At 28.9% G+C, this 16,099-nt stretch overlaps 2 protein-coding genes across 8 annotated transcripts in view; one reads left to right on the top strand and one right to left on the bottom strand.

Annotated features, from left to right (window-relative positions):
* The window catches only part of LOC107448146 (nose resistant to fluoxetine protein 6), a 45,288-nt gene extending 29,554 nt beyond the window's left edge, over positions 1-15,734 (top strand). Inside the window, exons 12-15 of the mRNA XM_043047784.3 lie at positions 4,966-5,086; positions 8,903-9,071; positions 12,794-12,936; positions 15,463-15,734. Coding sequence (XP_042903718.2) covers positions 4,966-5,086; positions 8,903-9,071; positions 12,794-12,936; positions 15,463-15,657 — 628 coding nt within the window. The 3' untranslated portion in view covers positions 15,658-15,734. The remainder of the gene's footprint in view (positions 1-4,965; positions 5,087-8,902; positions 9,072-12,793; positions 12,937-15,462) is intronic.
* Positions 1-16,099, bottom strand: part of LOC107448148 (G protein-coupled receptor dmsr-1) — a 430,440-nt gene that overhangs the window by 194,763 nt on the left and 219,578 nt on the right. The gene's annotated exons all lie outside the window — the stretch shown is intronic.

Here is a 16,099-nt window from a genome sequence, read left to right as displayed (position 1 = left end):
GCACGTTATGTCTGCCTGGAAAAAAGTCCTCCAAGTTCCCATCACAAATCAATACCTCTGGGGGTATTGAGTTGGAGATCGATCATTTTCTTGTTCAGGTCATAATTACATTCCGTGGAGGAATGAATGGACGGATGAACAGGTCCGGTGATGTGTGCGTGGCTGATGACGTATTCTTGCCAATAGATGGCGCCACTAGAAAACAAGAAACTCACCCTCAGCCATAAATTCGCTTGGTTTCACTAAGCAGACTTGCCGCTTTTTGGCAAGTGGCTTTGAAACAACAACAAATACCGTTCTTATATCTTAGATATCCTTAAGTGTTGTTCCTTTGGCAATTTGATTTTCTTTAGGGAACAAAAAGTTTCCAAGAGATTTATCCGAAGATTAAATAATTTATGACCTCAAACTCTGAAACCAAATGATTAAAAAATTCAGCTTTAAATAGTGAAAATGAACACTCTTCTTAAGGCAAACGATTCTAAAAATCACGGGTTTTTTTACAATTCGTATTTCAATGTTCAACTTTAAGCTTTTTATTCTTGAAAAAACTAAGAAAAAATTCTCACTTTTTGAGTATAGCAATTACTTTCGTTAAGTTATGCTAATTCTTAGAACTTTTTATCTGAACATTAGATGAAGAAATAACGATAATAGATTTTAATTTCTGTTATTTCATCTTTCATTATAACGTCGTAATCATCAGCTGAGAGTTCTCCAAATCAATTACTTAATTAAACTCGAGTATCACTCAGGGTGAATATTGCAAACGGCAAATCTGAAAACGGAACTCTCTAATTCTAATCAGAGCTGCATAAAATTAATTATTCACTGTTATTTAGAAATACTAAACGCATATATGTCGCTTGAGTGCCTCAAGGCAAACTGTTAAGGAGGAATATTGAAGTACGTGAGATGTTCAAATTCTCATCGATACCTTTTAAAATACGCTTAAATCAAGTAGAGAATCCAGATTTATACATATCTTTAAAATGACGAATAACGGGTTCAGAGATTATTCATTAAAAATCATTAAAATAACAAACTACTTTAAGCTACTTCAATTGCTTTTCTACATCCTTTTCAGAATCATTATTTTGTCACTTAAGCTCCGATATTACTCGAAAATTCGTGCATACGCTTACAAATTGGGCCATGAATACAGATATAAATTAATTTGTTATACATTAATTCAAAAAGTAATGATAAAAAGAATAAAAAAATACATTTCTCAATTGGATAAAAAGGAGATAATAATTTTATCATCATACTATAAGCAAAAAACGTTGGACGCAAAAATTTCGAAAGACGCGCAGAGAGTTTCCAATGGTAATAGTAGTTTGTTGCAAAAGTGATGTAACTTACGTTTTCGTCTTTGGCGTGACAAAAATATAATTATTACCTCCGTTTTAAATCAGGTTGCATCACTTTTATGTTAAATACCTTTACCTCTTTAGGAATTGACGCCTCTTACGTTTTTTTATTACGGTGAGACAAAAATGGAATATTTTATCTTTTTCAGTCAACTTAAAAAATTCAGTTTTTTTTATAAAAAAATTTATTTTATTACTTTCCTTCCTTTAGTTATGTATCTGTCGGTTTGTATAGATAAAGAGACAAAAAAAAACTTTTTAGCATTACTATCACGTTAAATCCTGCTTGTGATTTGAAAACGATTAAATTTTGTATTGTTTTTTATAATAGAACTCCTATAGAGATTTAAGTGTTCTAGCCAATCAGAAAGTGATTAAAATTTTCAATGCAAGAATTTGTCGCATCAAATACGAAAGAAAGTTAATCAAAACACAGTAAATACTAATCAAATACTTTTAGAAATTTTTCTTTTGCACGTATACATCATTTTCAAATTAGCTTTTAACTGAAGTTCAGATATTATTTTAATGATAAATTAATTATAATTGCGTAAATTTAAAATATTTTTCAGAGCATTCTAATCTATTTCATTTGATGCATACCTGTACATAATTCCTGCCTTCTTCAATGGGTCAGAAAAGTCTTTCAGGAGTACAATTACATGTATACAGAACTTAAATAAAAAGGGGAAGATCATGAATAACCTTTGATCTAATGATCAGATTTTAATGTATAAGGATCTACATGAATGGTTCGATAGCCTAACCTTAAATGTAGGCTAATTAATTATTACAGACGATATTTCAAGTTGCAAAATCAGGCGCAAGAGCGTACCTTCTATAAAATATACATATTTTTCGACGGATTTGAATTCCTCATTCGCAAGTACAAAATATAGTTTTAATAAGCAGGTGTGTTGTCCAAAGTTAGGGCCCTTTAACGTTAATTTCGCTTTTTGCTTATTTTACCTTCTCAAATTAATCGAATATTTGAAATTTTGTTTCTGGGGAACTATTCGAACAATTTCGTTAAAATTTTGTGTTTTGTCATTTAAAATTACGAACTTTTATAATGACATAAGTTTTACTTTATAATACGAAATAATTTTGACTATTATCAAATCAAATAACAAAAAAATGTATAAAATAATAAATAACTATAAAAATTATTTTTTTACTTGAAAGTATCTTCAGATGGACGAATTTAAAAATTTCATGTAAACATTTTTTGATTCGCTTAAAAAGTTCTCGGGATACAGTGAAATACACGCAAAAAGTGACAATATCATTAAGAGGCCCTAAATTTCGATCGCTCACCTGCTGCAGGAAGCTAATGATAACCTATTTTTCAGATTGAGGGCTAAAATTCATATTTTGCGGGTCACAAATCCAAATCTTTTGAAAAGAAATTCGATTTTGTTCAGAAAAAGTGCGTTTTTGTATCTGATTTTGTAACTTTTAACATCATGCACACTAACTAGTTATCCTATTTAAAGTTCGCCCCTGTAATCATTAAGATAAAGTCTTAATAAATGAAAAATCCAATCATTCGACAAAAAGTTAATCAATTGTTTCTTTTTATTTGGCGCATTGTACGCTGCATGTACCGTACATCAAGATCATGTTGTTTTATAATTATTTATTTTTTAAATTGACAGTTACATTTATTGAATTCTCGAGAGCAACAGTCCTCTGCTCTACAACAATAAGTTGCTTTTCCATAGCTATTGAACTCTCCTTCACTAAAAAGTTTAAATTATTCATAATAATATTCAAAAAAATATAAATGTCGTCATAAGATTAAGTTCTAATGCATGAAAATCCAATCATTAGATATAAAGTCATTCAAATTATAAACTTATTTTAATTTGGCGCACCGTACGCTGCATGTATCGTACATCAAGATCATGTTGTTTTATAATTATTTATTTTTTAATTGATCGTTACATTTATTGATTTCTCGAGAGCAATAATCTCTTTCCCTACAACAATAAGTTGCTTTTCCATAGCTATTGAACTCTTCGTCACTAAAAGTTTAAATTATTCGAACATCCCATTCTGCTTGAAAAATTCAAACGTCATAAACAGTTTACGAACTGAAGCACAAGTTGATCGTTAGGAATTTTAAATTATTACCCGTTCGTTTTCGAAGGACTTAATAAGTATACTTCATTACACTTGTCTCAATGTATTCTTCAGCTGTGAATAAACCGAATTTTCTCGCCGTTTATTCGTTGTTTGCCGTACTCAGTCGAGAGGATAATAACGTGAAAAGGAACTTTGCATAGTTAGAAATGTTTAGTTTGTAAATCACAGTCAAAAATGTAAAAATAAAGAGATAGATTGCTAATTAGAATACAGCGATTTACGAAATAGCTATAATAAATTTTAAAAAAAGCTTGGAAAATTATATAAGCAATACTAGAACCACAAACTATTAGTTTTGGGTATTAAGAACGAATAATTGTAAAGAAATTACAGTAAAAAGTACCGCTCCTTTTTACAGTAAAATCAATTTTTGCCGTAAAATTTTACGAAACAAAGAAACTTACATACTGTAATTTTTGATAAATTTGTATAAAATCATTGAATCACTGCAATTAAATAAATATTACTGTAAAAAGTATGTTTTAAAATTTTACGGTAAAAATGAATTTCACAGTAAAATGCATTTTACGGATGATCAAAGCTTTGCCAAATAGCTATAGCTTGCTTGCTATAGCCAAAGCTTTAGGTATATTGATACAATATCAGAAGCACTCTTTTTTGCGGATATAATCGTGTGGGCTGATGAAAAGATTATATCTCTAATTTTCCGGCTCTTTAAAAAAAAATTTAATCGTTTTTTTTTAGTTGTTTGTTTGTTTTTTTTCATTAATATTCCCCCCGTTTTTATATATTTATAATTTTTCTTTGCTTTATCTTCATTTTGAACTTATCTAATGAGTTCTGTTTACTTGCAGCTTATGACCAATAAATGAAACATTGTTTTTCTTAACTTTCTTCGTGTTTTCCTGTATTTATTTATTTTGTTATATATATATATATATATATGTGTGTGTGTAAATATATATAATGTATATATATATAAAAATCTAAACCTTACTGTTTTATGAAATTTATAAAAAATAGAAATATTGTTTTTTAACGCAAAATTAACTTTTCAGAATTTTAATCTCTTTTAATTAATTAAACTTATTTTTGTATAGTTATTAAATAATTAAAGTGAAGAAAAGATTGAACGGTCATACACACTTTTTAAACTGAGCGTCCTAAGCCCTGTTAATATTTATATTAATTTAGTTGTCTGAGTAAGCTTTAAAAATAAAAGTAAAAAACGCGCAAAAAAAACTTAAAATAGCAACCAAAAAAAAAAAAAAAGAAGAAGAAAGAAAGAAAGAATTCAAGAGTATCACAAACTTCAATTCACCTACTTTACTTTAGCTACTTTTTTCATGAACTTTAATTTTTTTTAATTACAAAGTAAAGGAATTTTAATTCACAAGAAAGTATTTTCAAACATTTATTAGAAAACATTTTTGAAATATTTTCTCAGCTTGAAGTTTTCTTATACCTTTTGTTTTTATTTCAGACTGATCCGAGTTACAATTGCAAAATATTACTCAAAACCTTTGTTTTACTTTCTGCCTTATTTGCTGGGTATTCTAGCTGGAAGGATAACAATACGCTTTAAAGATCAGCAGCTTTCAAAAGTAAGAAAAAATATTTAATAAATTACTGCTCCCTCCAACGAAGTGTTCTATCTTCTGAAGAATTTCTCATAAATTTATGTTAGAGGAGTTCAAAAGGGAAATGAAATTTAGATGTGCTTTATTCTAAATAGTTTGAAATTTTATAAATAACCAATAAACTTCTCTAACATTGGATTAAATAATATATATAATTAAATAAATGCTAATAATTTCTATAAAAATCGTTGAACTAAAGTGTTGTATTTAAAATTTGACTTTTTTTGAATTATGAAGTAAAATATATCATTATCTCACGCAAATCCAGTTTTTGGGTCAATCCAAGGAAACGGACAAGTTTGATGTGGTTCTTAGCTTCAGTGTAAACTCGCCTAAAAAAATAGCTATCCCACTACCATCAATTATGCTTTAATTTCTAATCTAATCTTAAATATTTTTTTAATTTGGCAAATTACCTCTGGAAATATTTTCAAATTATTTTTGCTAGTTATTCATATTTGCATGACATATTTGTCTCCTCTCCTTTTGTATGTTCTTTTTTGTGTCTTATTTTGAATTTTCATTGAATTGAGATATTTTTACTTGATTAAAAGTTATGTTAATGAATTGGTTTAGTTTTTTTGGTTCTCCTCACTCTATTGTATTGATATATCTTGCTTTGGCTATATTAATACAATATCAGAAAGCACTAGTTAGGGAATATAATCGTGTGAGATGATGACGATATTATATCTGCTCTGTAGCTATTTTTCCTGATTTTTAATTATTTAATATTTTTTTATAGTTCCTAATAAATTTTTCAAACTTTTAATGACTTTCATTCCTCTTTCATAAGGAATCCCTCTTTCTTTTTTCACTTTTATGTTTTTTTTCTTGATTTGTTTTTATTCGCTTAGTATATATTCAGAATATTCAATAATGACTGTCCTTAACTTAAATTTTAAAAAAAAATAAACGAAATAAGGGTCTCAATAAAGCCAGAAATCAATTAAATACACTCTCAAAATTACTAAATCTGAAGAATAAAAAGCTAAGCAGCGTGTTTAATTGCCGAAAAGAGGAATAGGATTTGAAGGAAACGATACTGCTTTTGATATTTTCATCATACCTTTTTCACCAGTATTTGACAGATTTCCATAACGTTCTTTTCTTTGCCTAAATATTGCCTCAAATGGTTGTAATTTTTGTTTAAGTTTCGAAAAGTATATATTAAAGGCATTCAATATGGATCACCATTTACACATAGTGGAGTATTCTCAAAAGGGGGCCAACTGATTTGGTCTTAGCTCATATTTAAGATCAATGAAAAGTAAATTATTTCCTCCTACATTCAATCTTGGAAGACGACTTCGGTTAAAAAAAACAAAAGACAATTTGTGTTGCAGGTTATAAATTTAGTTCCTCCATTATTTGGATATAACTCAAAAATTTGCCTACAGATGGCAATGGAGATAGAAAAATCTGGATAACGAAGAAAAATACATGAAAAAAACACCAAAATGTTTTGAAATATTTTATAAATTAGAATTAAATTAGAATTAAATTACAATGTTATTGAAATGCTTTAACGTAATTGGAGAATAAAAAAAATAAGCTACGCAGCTGAAGAATATTTCAACTGACTTTCAGTGTCCTCTATCGGAAACATTTTTAAATTAAAATAAAATAAATTTCTGGGAATAAAATTTACGGCATACCATATAACTTTAATGCTAGAATGATTTTTCAAAAACTTAAAACGCACATAATTAGCAAATTGTGCATAGATTTAAAGTGATTTCATGCTTACCAAAATAAATTACCAAATTACCAAAGATTTTTCTTTCAAATCAGTTTTAACCCTTCTCCTACACCCACATAAATATCACAAAATCCTGATTTGAAAATATTTATTTTAAAAATAATCATATTCAACCTAATTGAAATAATTAATTCATTTCTATAATTATGTTCTGTCGTTTGATTTATTTTTTTGCCTTGAAAATCAACTAATGCTTTTTCAGTAAATAAATGATTTCGCAATAAATTATAAGACATAGATAAATGCCTCTGATAAAAATGCATTAATCCCAATGCACTGCTTATCTGAAAAACTAATATAATACGACGACCAACACTTATGTAATGAAAATATTAAGATATTATTTTAATCATCCAACAAGCACGACTAATTATTCCAATATTAGATAGTTATTACTCGCAAATTATAACGTTATATTTCTGTTACGAAAATTTTCCTGTGGTGAATATTTTAATGTTTATTTAAGCAATTGCTCATCCAGGGAAGTTAATGAAATAACTTAACTAGAAGCATCCTCTTGGGAAGCAGCTGGTTAAGCTATCAATTTTGATTTGAAAGAATTCTTTCTTTTTTTTTTAAAGTTTTATATCATCATTATGAGGATCTCTTTTATTTGTTTTTCAAGAAAATAGAAATAACTGAAATTTGGTTTAAAATTAATCTGGGAATAAAATTCTGAAACTTCACATTATTTTTCCTACTAAGAAAAAATTATAGGGTAACTTATTGCATTAAAAAGTAGCAGGAGTATATTATTTCATAAAAAATATATTAATTTTGTCGAGAAAATATGGTTAATAAAGCTAAATTTTGTGTCTGTTTTTTTCTTTTAAAGCTGTTTTCTCACAAGAATGTTTTTGTTAAGCTATAATTTTTATTAGTAAAACCCTTATTAGTAAAATAAATTTATTAGTTTAATAATTTTTATTAGTAAAACCCTTATATCATTTTAAAAGATTCTTTTTTATTTGTTTGTATTTAAATATTTATATTGATTTTTAAATTAAGAAAATCTGTCAACTTATTGCTTAACAAAATTTTATGAGACAAAATCGCAGGAGGAAATAATTTCGTATACAAATAATTAAGTAACGTTTTCTACTATATATGTAACCAAAATTAAAATTAAATTTTGCTCCTATTTTTTACAAAAGTTTTGTATACCCATTTCGTAACAAAAAATATTTAAAAAAAAACTGAGTGAATATAATTCGAAGCAAACCTACAATTTATGCATAACAAACACATTACATATCTGCATACATAGTATTAAAAATGTATAAACTATGTATGCAAAGCGATTTTGATTCTAACCTTCCGATTTTGGAAAATTAATTTAGGTGTGCATGCGCAGCTACTTCAAAACGTAACGTGCTTGAGCGAGCGGAATGATACGTTAAAACTGCGAAATCTCTCTAATAATATGTCTCATTAAATGCGAGACTTTCTTTAATTGTTTTGTTTCCTCAAATAAACGAAGCTTTCAACACAATATGAACCAATGTAGTTAAATGCGTTTTAAAAATGGCATATATGACACTATCAATGTACTGATATGGGGTGACTAAGTATTTAAAAAATCAATGAACTTACAATCTATTAAAGAAACGTACGGTTTGCGTAATGCTTAGGAAACCAGTTAGTTTAATCTCACTAAGTTTCATTATTAGTAACAAGTATTTTCAACAGATGGCGAATCTAACTAAGAAAAATTAAAAACTGTCATTTCCGGAAACTGTGCGGCACAATCTGAGAACACCGAGGCAATTATTTCCAGAAGAATGGTCTGACATGCAGCATAACACTTTAATAGTTTTTAAACTCTGAAGCGCCATCTGTTGATTAACTTTATTGTTTTGATCAGAATAAATCTAGTTATTTGCAGATTTAATAAATTCTCAGTAAAACGCAGTATTTCTGTCACCTTCATTTTGCTTTTCTTTCTTTTTCGGAATTCGTTAATATTATAACGACATTAAAATAAATGAAAGAAAAATCTTAACAAGATATTTTTTAAGGTGCTTCATGTGGTTGGATGGATTCTAAGCATTGTCATATGCGTGAATGTCTTGAGTGATGGTAATTTCTCCAAGCTAAGTATAGAGCAGTCACCATTCGATCTTGCAAAAAGAACATTTTTATTGTGCATCGCTTTCTTTTGGATAATGTACGCAAGTGTTGCAGAGGGTAAGAATTTTCTCACTTTTTAAAATTATGAAAAATAGAAACTTAATCGGGTAGTATTTATGATGCTTTTAGTGAAAAAATTAAGATTTTAGCTAATTTTATCAGGTTTATTTTTTTTTCTAATCAAAGATTAAGACATATGTATTTCGATTCAGTTTAATTAAAATATTTTTTACGATGCTAAATTTTTAAGAAATATAAATATCTTTGCGTAATATAAACAGAAAATTGTCTAAAATCTTGTCTCATCGTTGTCACATACTATAGTTTTTCGACTGTCTAAGAAGATTCAGATTTCGTTCGTTGTCATTTGTCATCAGGGTAAAATTCATAATTTTTCACCTATAAAATATTTCTTTGTCCTTTGTTAAGTGCTATTTATCTATAATATTTATTTACCATCGTCCCTGCTCATGGTACATTTCTTTTTATTTTGAGAATTACTCAAAACTAGTGGGCTGTGCCCCTTGTTCGCTAACGCTCGCCAACCCCCGAAAATTGCTACGCAATCTTACATGGTTTGCTTCGCAGACCAAGCTCGCTTCGCTCACTACTAACTTAGGTACATTGCAAATGCACAAAATTCTAAGAATTCAAAACAATCATTTAAATCCATATAAAAACTTTATTTAAAAAAAAAAATACATCTTTTTAGTAAATACTAAGTCATTAAAATAAATTTGAATTCAAATAAATAACATGTAATTCGTTAAACCTATTAGAAATGTGCGTTAAACCTATTAGAATCGTTAAACCTATTAGAAATAGTATAATTCGTGATATAAATCAAAAATCGTCAAATGAATTCGTAATATATAAATTCGTGAAAAAAAAGCGCTTTCGACAAAATACTAAAATAGAGATCTATCGACAAAGACTACTCACTTCTGCCTAGCTTAATAGTATGAGATTGCCGCAGCTGATGCTCTCTGGTTATTTCAGTTTCCGTTCTTAAAAGCGCTATATGTTGAGTCACCTCAGCTAGATTTGGCATGAGACATTTTTAGCGGCAATCATTGGTCGATTCGCCATGTAAGAGATATAGTAACGTAAGCAAAACAGAGCAAACGTTGCCACAGGCGGAAAAGAAATACAGCCAAAATTTGGGAGCCACGTAAGAGAATTAAATATATTAGATTAAAGACAAAAAGCGGTGCTTCTTTTTCATGCAACATTTCACAGCTTGATTGAAGTAGGATGAAAGGTTAAGGGTCGTTTTTTGCCATACTCATTAAATAGTTTTATTTCCTTTTCTTTTCACATTAATATACATCAGTATTTAAAATAATTACCCACCCTACATCTAATGAGTTAATGAATTAATGCTATTTTTTATCACTCATTCATTTTCGACAAATTCTGTACAGGAAGCAGTAGGTATAAAATTATTGCACCCTTTTTAAAACTAACAGATATTTTTAAGCACATTTTTTAAAAATTATACTGACAATTGAAGCCACGTTGGCTCAAGGTATGTAGAGCGCTTGCCACCAAATGTGGTGACTCATGTTCGAACTCTTATGGTACTAGTCGATACGAATTCTGTTCCCGACTCGAATCGTCCACAGCTTTAATGTAAAATACCCTCAGTGGTAGACGGATCATGAAACTCCATGTCCTTGGACTGACCACAGGACGTTAACTTGGTTTTCTTCTCAATTTTAAACAAATGTGGGTTGGCTCCATCAAACAGGCCTACTCGAAGGCTTGCTTGTCTCAATGCTTAACCCAGGAGTTCCAGGATCCTCCTTGTCTTCTGGGTTGGTTTTATAAATTACGAGGATACGCAGTTGAACAAAAAAGACCAAAATTGTGTCGGCTATTCATTGCCCGTTATAAACTAAAACTTATTTGCAATTGAAAGAAAAATGTAAGTCTGAATTCGGACAGACTATTATATAAAATTCTAAAAATAAAAATTATGGTAGGTAGTGATTTTCTTTTTGTACAAGATCTTACTATTCTAATTCGAAAAATTTTAGATAGATAATTTTGCAAGTTCTATTATTTCTTCCTCTGCGTATGCTAGTTTCGTCACCAGGTAACGACATGTGATTAGGGTTGATGATGGACATTTTGAAAATATTGTAACTTGATTTTCAATTATTAAAAAATTTCGAAATATTATGGTGTGATTGTGCATTATTTTTCTTTAATTTATAATTTAACTACCTTCAGCGCCATCTGTCAGAATTTTTTAAAGAGTGACGAAATCTGAGCGAAAAAATTTTACCTACGTCACCTAAATTTCGCTTTATTTTAACCTCAACCATTTTCCAATTATTAATTTTTCACAAGTGTCAGACTATTTTTATAAGATTGTTTTTTTAAAGCTTTGGTTGGTTGAAAAATAAAAACAGATAATTAAATTGTAAGTTATTCAGGGTGTTAAAATTACCTGTGTTTATCTTAACATCAGGGTAGTAGCAAACACTAAAATAACGAATTTTTCCAGACTAATTTCATTTCATTTCTCAGAGTTTTTGTACCTGACATTTAGCTTTTGACATTTAGCTATCTTATTCATTTAAGCAAAATACCTCATCAAGCATTTTCACTGTAGATAAGCAATCAAGAAAAGTTATTTGAGAAAAAATATTATATTAAGTTTAAAAAAATTATATATTGAGTGAAAAAATTCAGGTTGATGAGTAGTAAAGAGAAATAGATGGCATACGCATTTTATTTTATTTTATTTTACGCTCCTTTTAATTCCCTCAGGTCAAACTTAACTGCAAGAGTAATTTATAGTAACCGTTAGAATAATTTGTTGTTAGAATGTTTAGAACGAAACACTAATTTCTTTCTATTAAAAACAAAAAGTTTTTATTCCAAGTTATAAAATTACTATATGCTCGAATAAATAATAAATTTGTACTTTTTTTTAAAAAAATTGATAACATTTTTAACACTTAAAATTTTTTAAACGTTAAGAATATAATTTTATTTATAGAGCAGAAAATTTTGAATTGGACAACTATTTATTGACATATCTGCCTTTGATGTCACATTACTATTTGAAATAAATCAAAATCTAACATCAGAAAACTTTTTTTAGATTCTGTACCAATTCGATTGAAATTAAAAAAAATATTGGATATTTCAATACCTCGAAGTCAAATAAGTCCCGTGATTTTTAATGCATATTAATTACATCTCCTCACGTTCTTCTAATTGTTTTCCTTCAAATTGATAAAATTCCCCAGCTTTAACTTATTCTCACATATTTTTCTGGCTTATAGTCACCCTAATGTATGTACATTAAACTGAAAATTGACCTGATATAGACTATGTATGTTTGACAAAACAATATCTTTATTACGTACTTCATTCCAACAGCTAAAGAAAAGCGGGTTCAATAATGTAACTAACAGTTACATTATTGATTCTACTTTGCATTTTAAAAGAACGCCATCTAGTGCTAGAACAAATCATACACAAACAGTTTGGAAGTCACTGAACGCCTTGAGCTCATTTTTTATGGAAATATTCATTATTGATAAAATATTACGTCTGATTCTTTGAACAGGTGTTGTAGGACGGATCTTTAATAATGTAACTAACTGTTACATTACTAAGTCTACTTTGCATTTTATAAGAGCGCCATCTAGTACAATAAAAAATCATTACATAAACACTTTGGAAGACACAGACGCCCTGCGCACAATTTTTATGGAAATATTCATTGCTGATAAAATTTTTATGTATGATTCTTTGAACAGGTGTTGTAGGACGAATCTTGTCATCAGGTGCACTATCTCCCTTCACCAAAGTATGCTACAATGCTTACATGATACACATTCTCCTCATAATAATCAGGGAAGCTGCTTTGAAAGAAAGAATTTACATAGGAAAACTCGTTTTGGTAAGTCAGACAAAATAAAATTTTATTTAATTTGTTTATTCAAATGAGTATTTTTGATTAGCCATTAAAATTTTAGTGAAATTTTTCCATTATCGGCTTTTGGTGATATCTATTTATAAGAATGCAAAGTCTATCGATCGCACTACAGTTAGACTACAGAAAGAACTCCCTTTGACACAAAGTCTAAAACCGATGGTTGCTTTGAAAATAAGAAATTGCGCATTTCAAAAAGGAGAAATTTAATCTACCTTGATTCCCTTTTTATTCTAAACCCGAGCCAAACCTCGACTTAAATATTGACCCCGCACACCTACTTAAAATAGTTACACCTCGTAACCATAGTCACCGCCACTGATTCAGACGAATGGCGAAGGGAGTTCTTTACATAGGCAGTCTATAAGTATTTTCAAAAGGCCATAAAGAGAGCAGCAGTACGGCTTTCAGTGATAGGCACCAAAGATGACCACCGACAAAAATATGGGACTGAAATATTTGGGCTAGGGCTTACACCGACGCACCAAAGAACGTTAAGTAACCGGCCCTACTGTGACGCCATCGATGCCTGGAAATTTTACTAGTAACAATTTATGGAAGCAGAAAGAACCTATTCAAGGATTTTCAACATGTTGCACCGATCTGATCAATATAATATATTTCTTAAATCAGCTCAAGGGCTTTACTTTTCGGACAAATCATGTAATTGAAACTTTTTACAAAAGTTTGTTGTTTCAGTAAAAAATCACGCATATTTTTGATTTTAAAAAATGAAAATTTCTTCAGTTTAAAGAGAAACAATGTTAGCTCGGTTTTTAAATGCTTCTCTTTAATCATTTGATGAAAGTGCTTAAATAGATTTATAAATTATTTTAAACAAAAAATTGAATAATCTCGATTTTTTCCTTGACTATATCTTATAATTGCACCACTCGTTTTATTTTTAAATCTTATTTTTTATATTCACATGAACAAAGGCATGAAAGGGCATGCTCAGTTTTCCTTAGAATAAAATACAGACAAAGGTACGAAAACGAACATTCTGTAAGTTTTAAGTTTTATAAACAAAAACCTTCTTCTGCGCTTAAACACGTCATGGATTCTCTTAAATCTGTGGCAAAACTATTAATTGTAAAATAATGATGACAAAAAATTGAAAAATAGAAAAATTAAATAAACTAATATTTTTGAAATTCATTTTTTTACCTTTCATGTTATTTTGAATTCAACGCATGCATCAGAATGACAATTAGTAAAATAAAATGAAAAAAAAAATGTATGATAACAAAACTGTAACTAAAACACAACACTAGATATCATTCATTGTTCTGGTGGCATGAAATTCAAATTTTCATAATAGTGCAAAGAAGAGGAAATTTACAGATGCGTATCGAAACTCGTATGAAACTTGAAGAATTTCGTGGTAAATTGTGATGACGTTTGTATATTTCACATCCAATTAATTTAGAAAATTCGGGTCGAAAAAAAAGTTTTAGAAATTATTATGCAACAGAATCTAGCTTACTTAGTTTGTTTTTGCTTCACTAAGTTAGAAAGATGATTCCCATTTATGGTAAAACTGTTATAATGGTGAAAAAAAAGCAGCTTTATTGAGATTTTCTATTTAAATACTAAATTAGAAATATTTATTATATATAATATATTCCATATCTATTATTATTATAATTAAATAGTTATTATCTATAATTATGTAATTAGTATCTATAATTATATAAAATTATCTATAATTATATAATTATTATCTATAATTATATAATTATTATCTATAATTATATAATTATTACCTATAATTATACATCTAGAAATATAAAAATATATATCTATTTAAATACTGAAGTAGAATTGATGTAAGTTGACGAAAGCCAATGGTTTTACAGTAATTTAGTGCTATGAAATTTTTATTTCAAGTGAAAAAGCTGTAATTTAGCGAAAAAGGCGGATTTCATTGTGATTGAGTCTCACTTTATTTCTGTTGTTGTTATGTATAACACTTGGACAAGCTAAGCTCAGCAGTTGTCGACCAGTTGCGAATTAACTCACGAAGGTGAGCCTTTTGTTCGACAAGGAAGCATCGCAAGGGTAAAAGTAAGTCTTAGCTCAAAAGCCCACAAATAGATAGCGGCAATACTTATTCGTTACGCCGCCTCCTCAATTTAGACATAGATCTGAAGGAGAAGGGAATTTTTTCCTGATCCCTGAAGCGATTGACCAGAGCACTTCCAAGATTCCACAGATATTCCAAGCACATATATCGTATGTACTCGGTGGTCTTAACGAAGTCGAAGGTTGAACTCCAGCCGCTGTGGACAGGAAGCTGTAGTTTGGATGAAAAGAATAATTTCATTATAAACTAGAGCTACATAATTTTCAAATTTACGCATTACAGCTGTAACTTAAGAAAACTCCAGTTGTATTGCTGTTCAGAATTGAACACTAAAATTAAGTTACTTAGCTGTAATAAATAAATTATGTTATCCTTATCTGTGATTTTTTTTTACTCTTTTTTTACAGACTATTGAATCGACTTCTCACACTTTTATCTCATTTATTCTGGGAATGTTCATACACGTGATCGCTGAACTACCAATTGCAAGATTGTGTGAAATATACATGGATCGCAATGAAAAGGAGAAACTAAAAGCTGGAACAGAACATTCAGAAGCGAACATCGAAAATTCTAAAATGGATGAAAAGAAAGATTCATAAAAAGTGAATGAAATGAATGAAATATCGAAAGGAATAGGAATTGTTGATATTTTCATATAAAACTAAAAATCTCTTGAGTTATTATTGCACCTCACGAACCTCAGCTGACGATAGTAGACGCGTAATTGAAATTTCTGAACAAGCTCACATATTATAAATCATTTTTGTTTCGTTTGAAAATTTAAACGAAAAGGGCATGAAAGCGGTTTTAACGAAAATTAACGCGTTGAAATATTATCAACATTATTATGCTTTATTCTAATTTAGGTTTACTTTAATTGCAAAAGACGAATTCTCTCAAGAGAAATATTTGTAGCATAAATAGGATTTTTCAATTTGCATATCAGTGCATGTTAATAAGCTGTATATATATATATATATATATATATATATATATATATATATATATCACTATTACTGACAATGCATGGTGATTAATAAT

The sequence above is a fragment of the Parasteatoda tepidariorum genome, chromosome 1 (genome assembly GCF_982258835.1).
Source record: "Parasteatoda tepidariorum strain Cologne lab strain chromosome 1, Ptep-v5.0, whole genome shotgun sequence".
Classification (NCBI taxonomy): domain Eukaryota; kingdom Metazoa; phylum Arthropoda; class Arachnida; order Araneae; family Theridiidae; genus Parasteatoda; species Parasteatoda tepidariorum.
The sequence above is the reverse complement of the archived record's forward strand: the minus strand, read 5'-3'. Positions and strand labels throughout refer to the sequence as shown.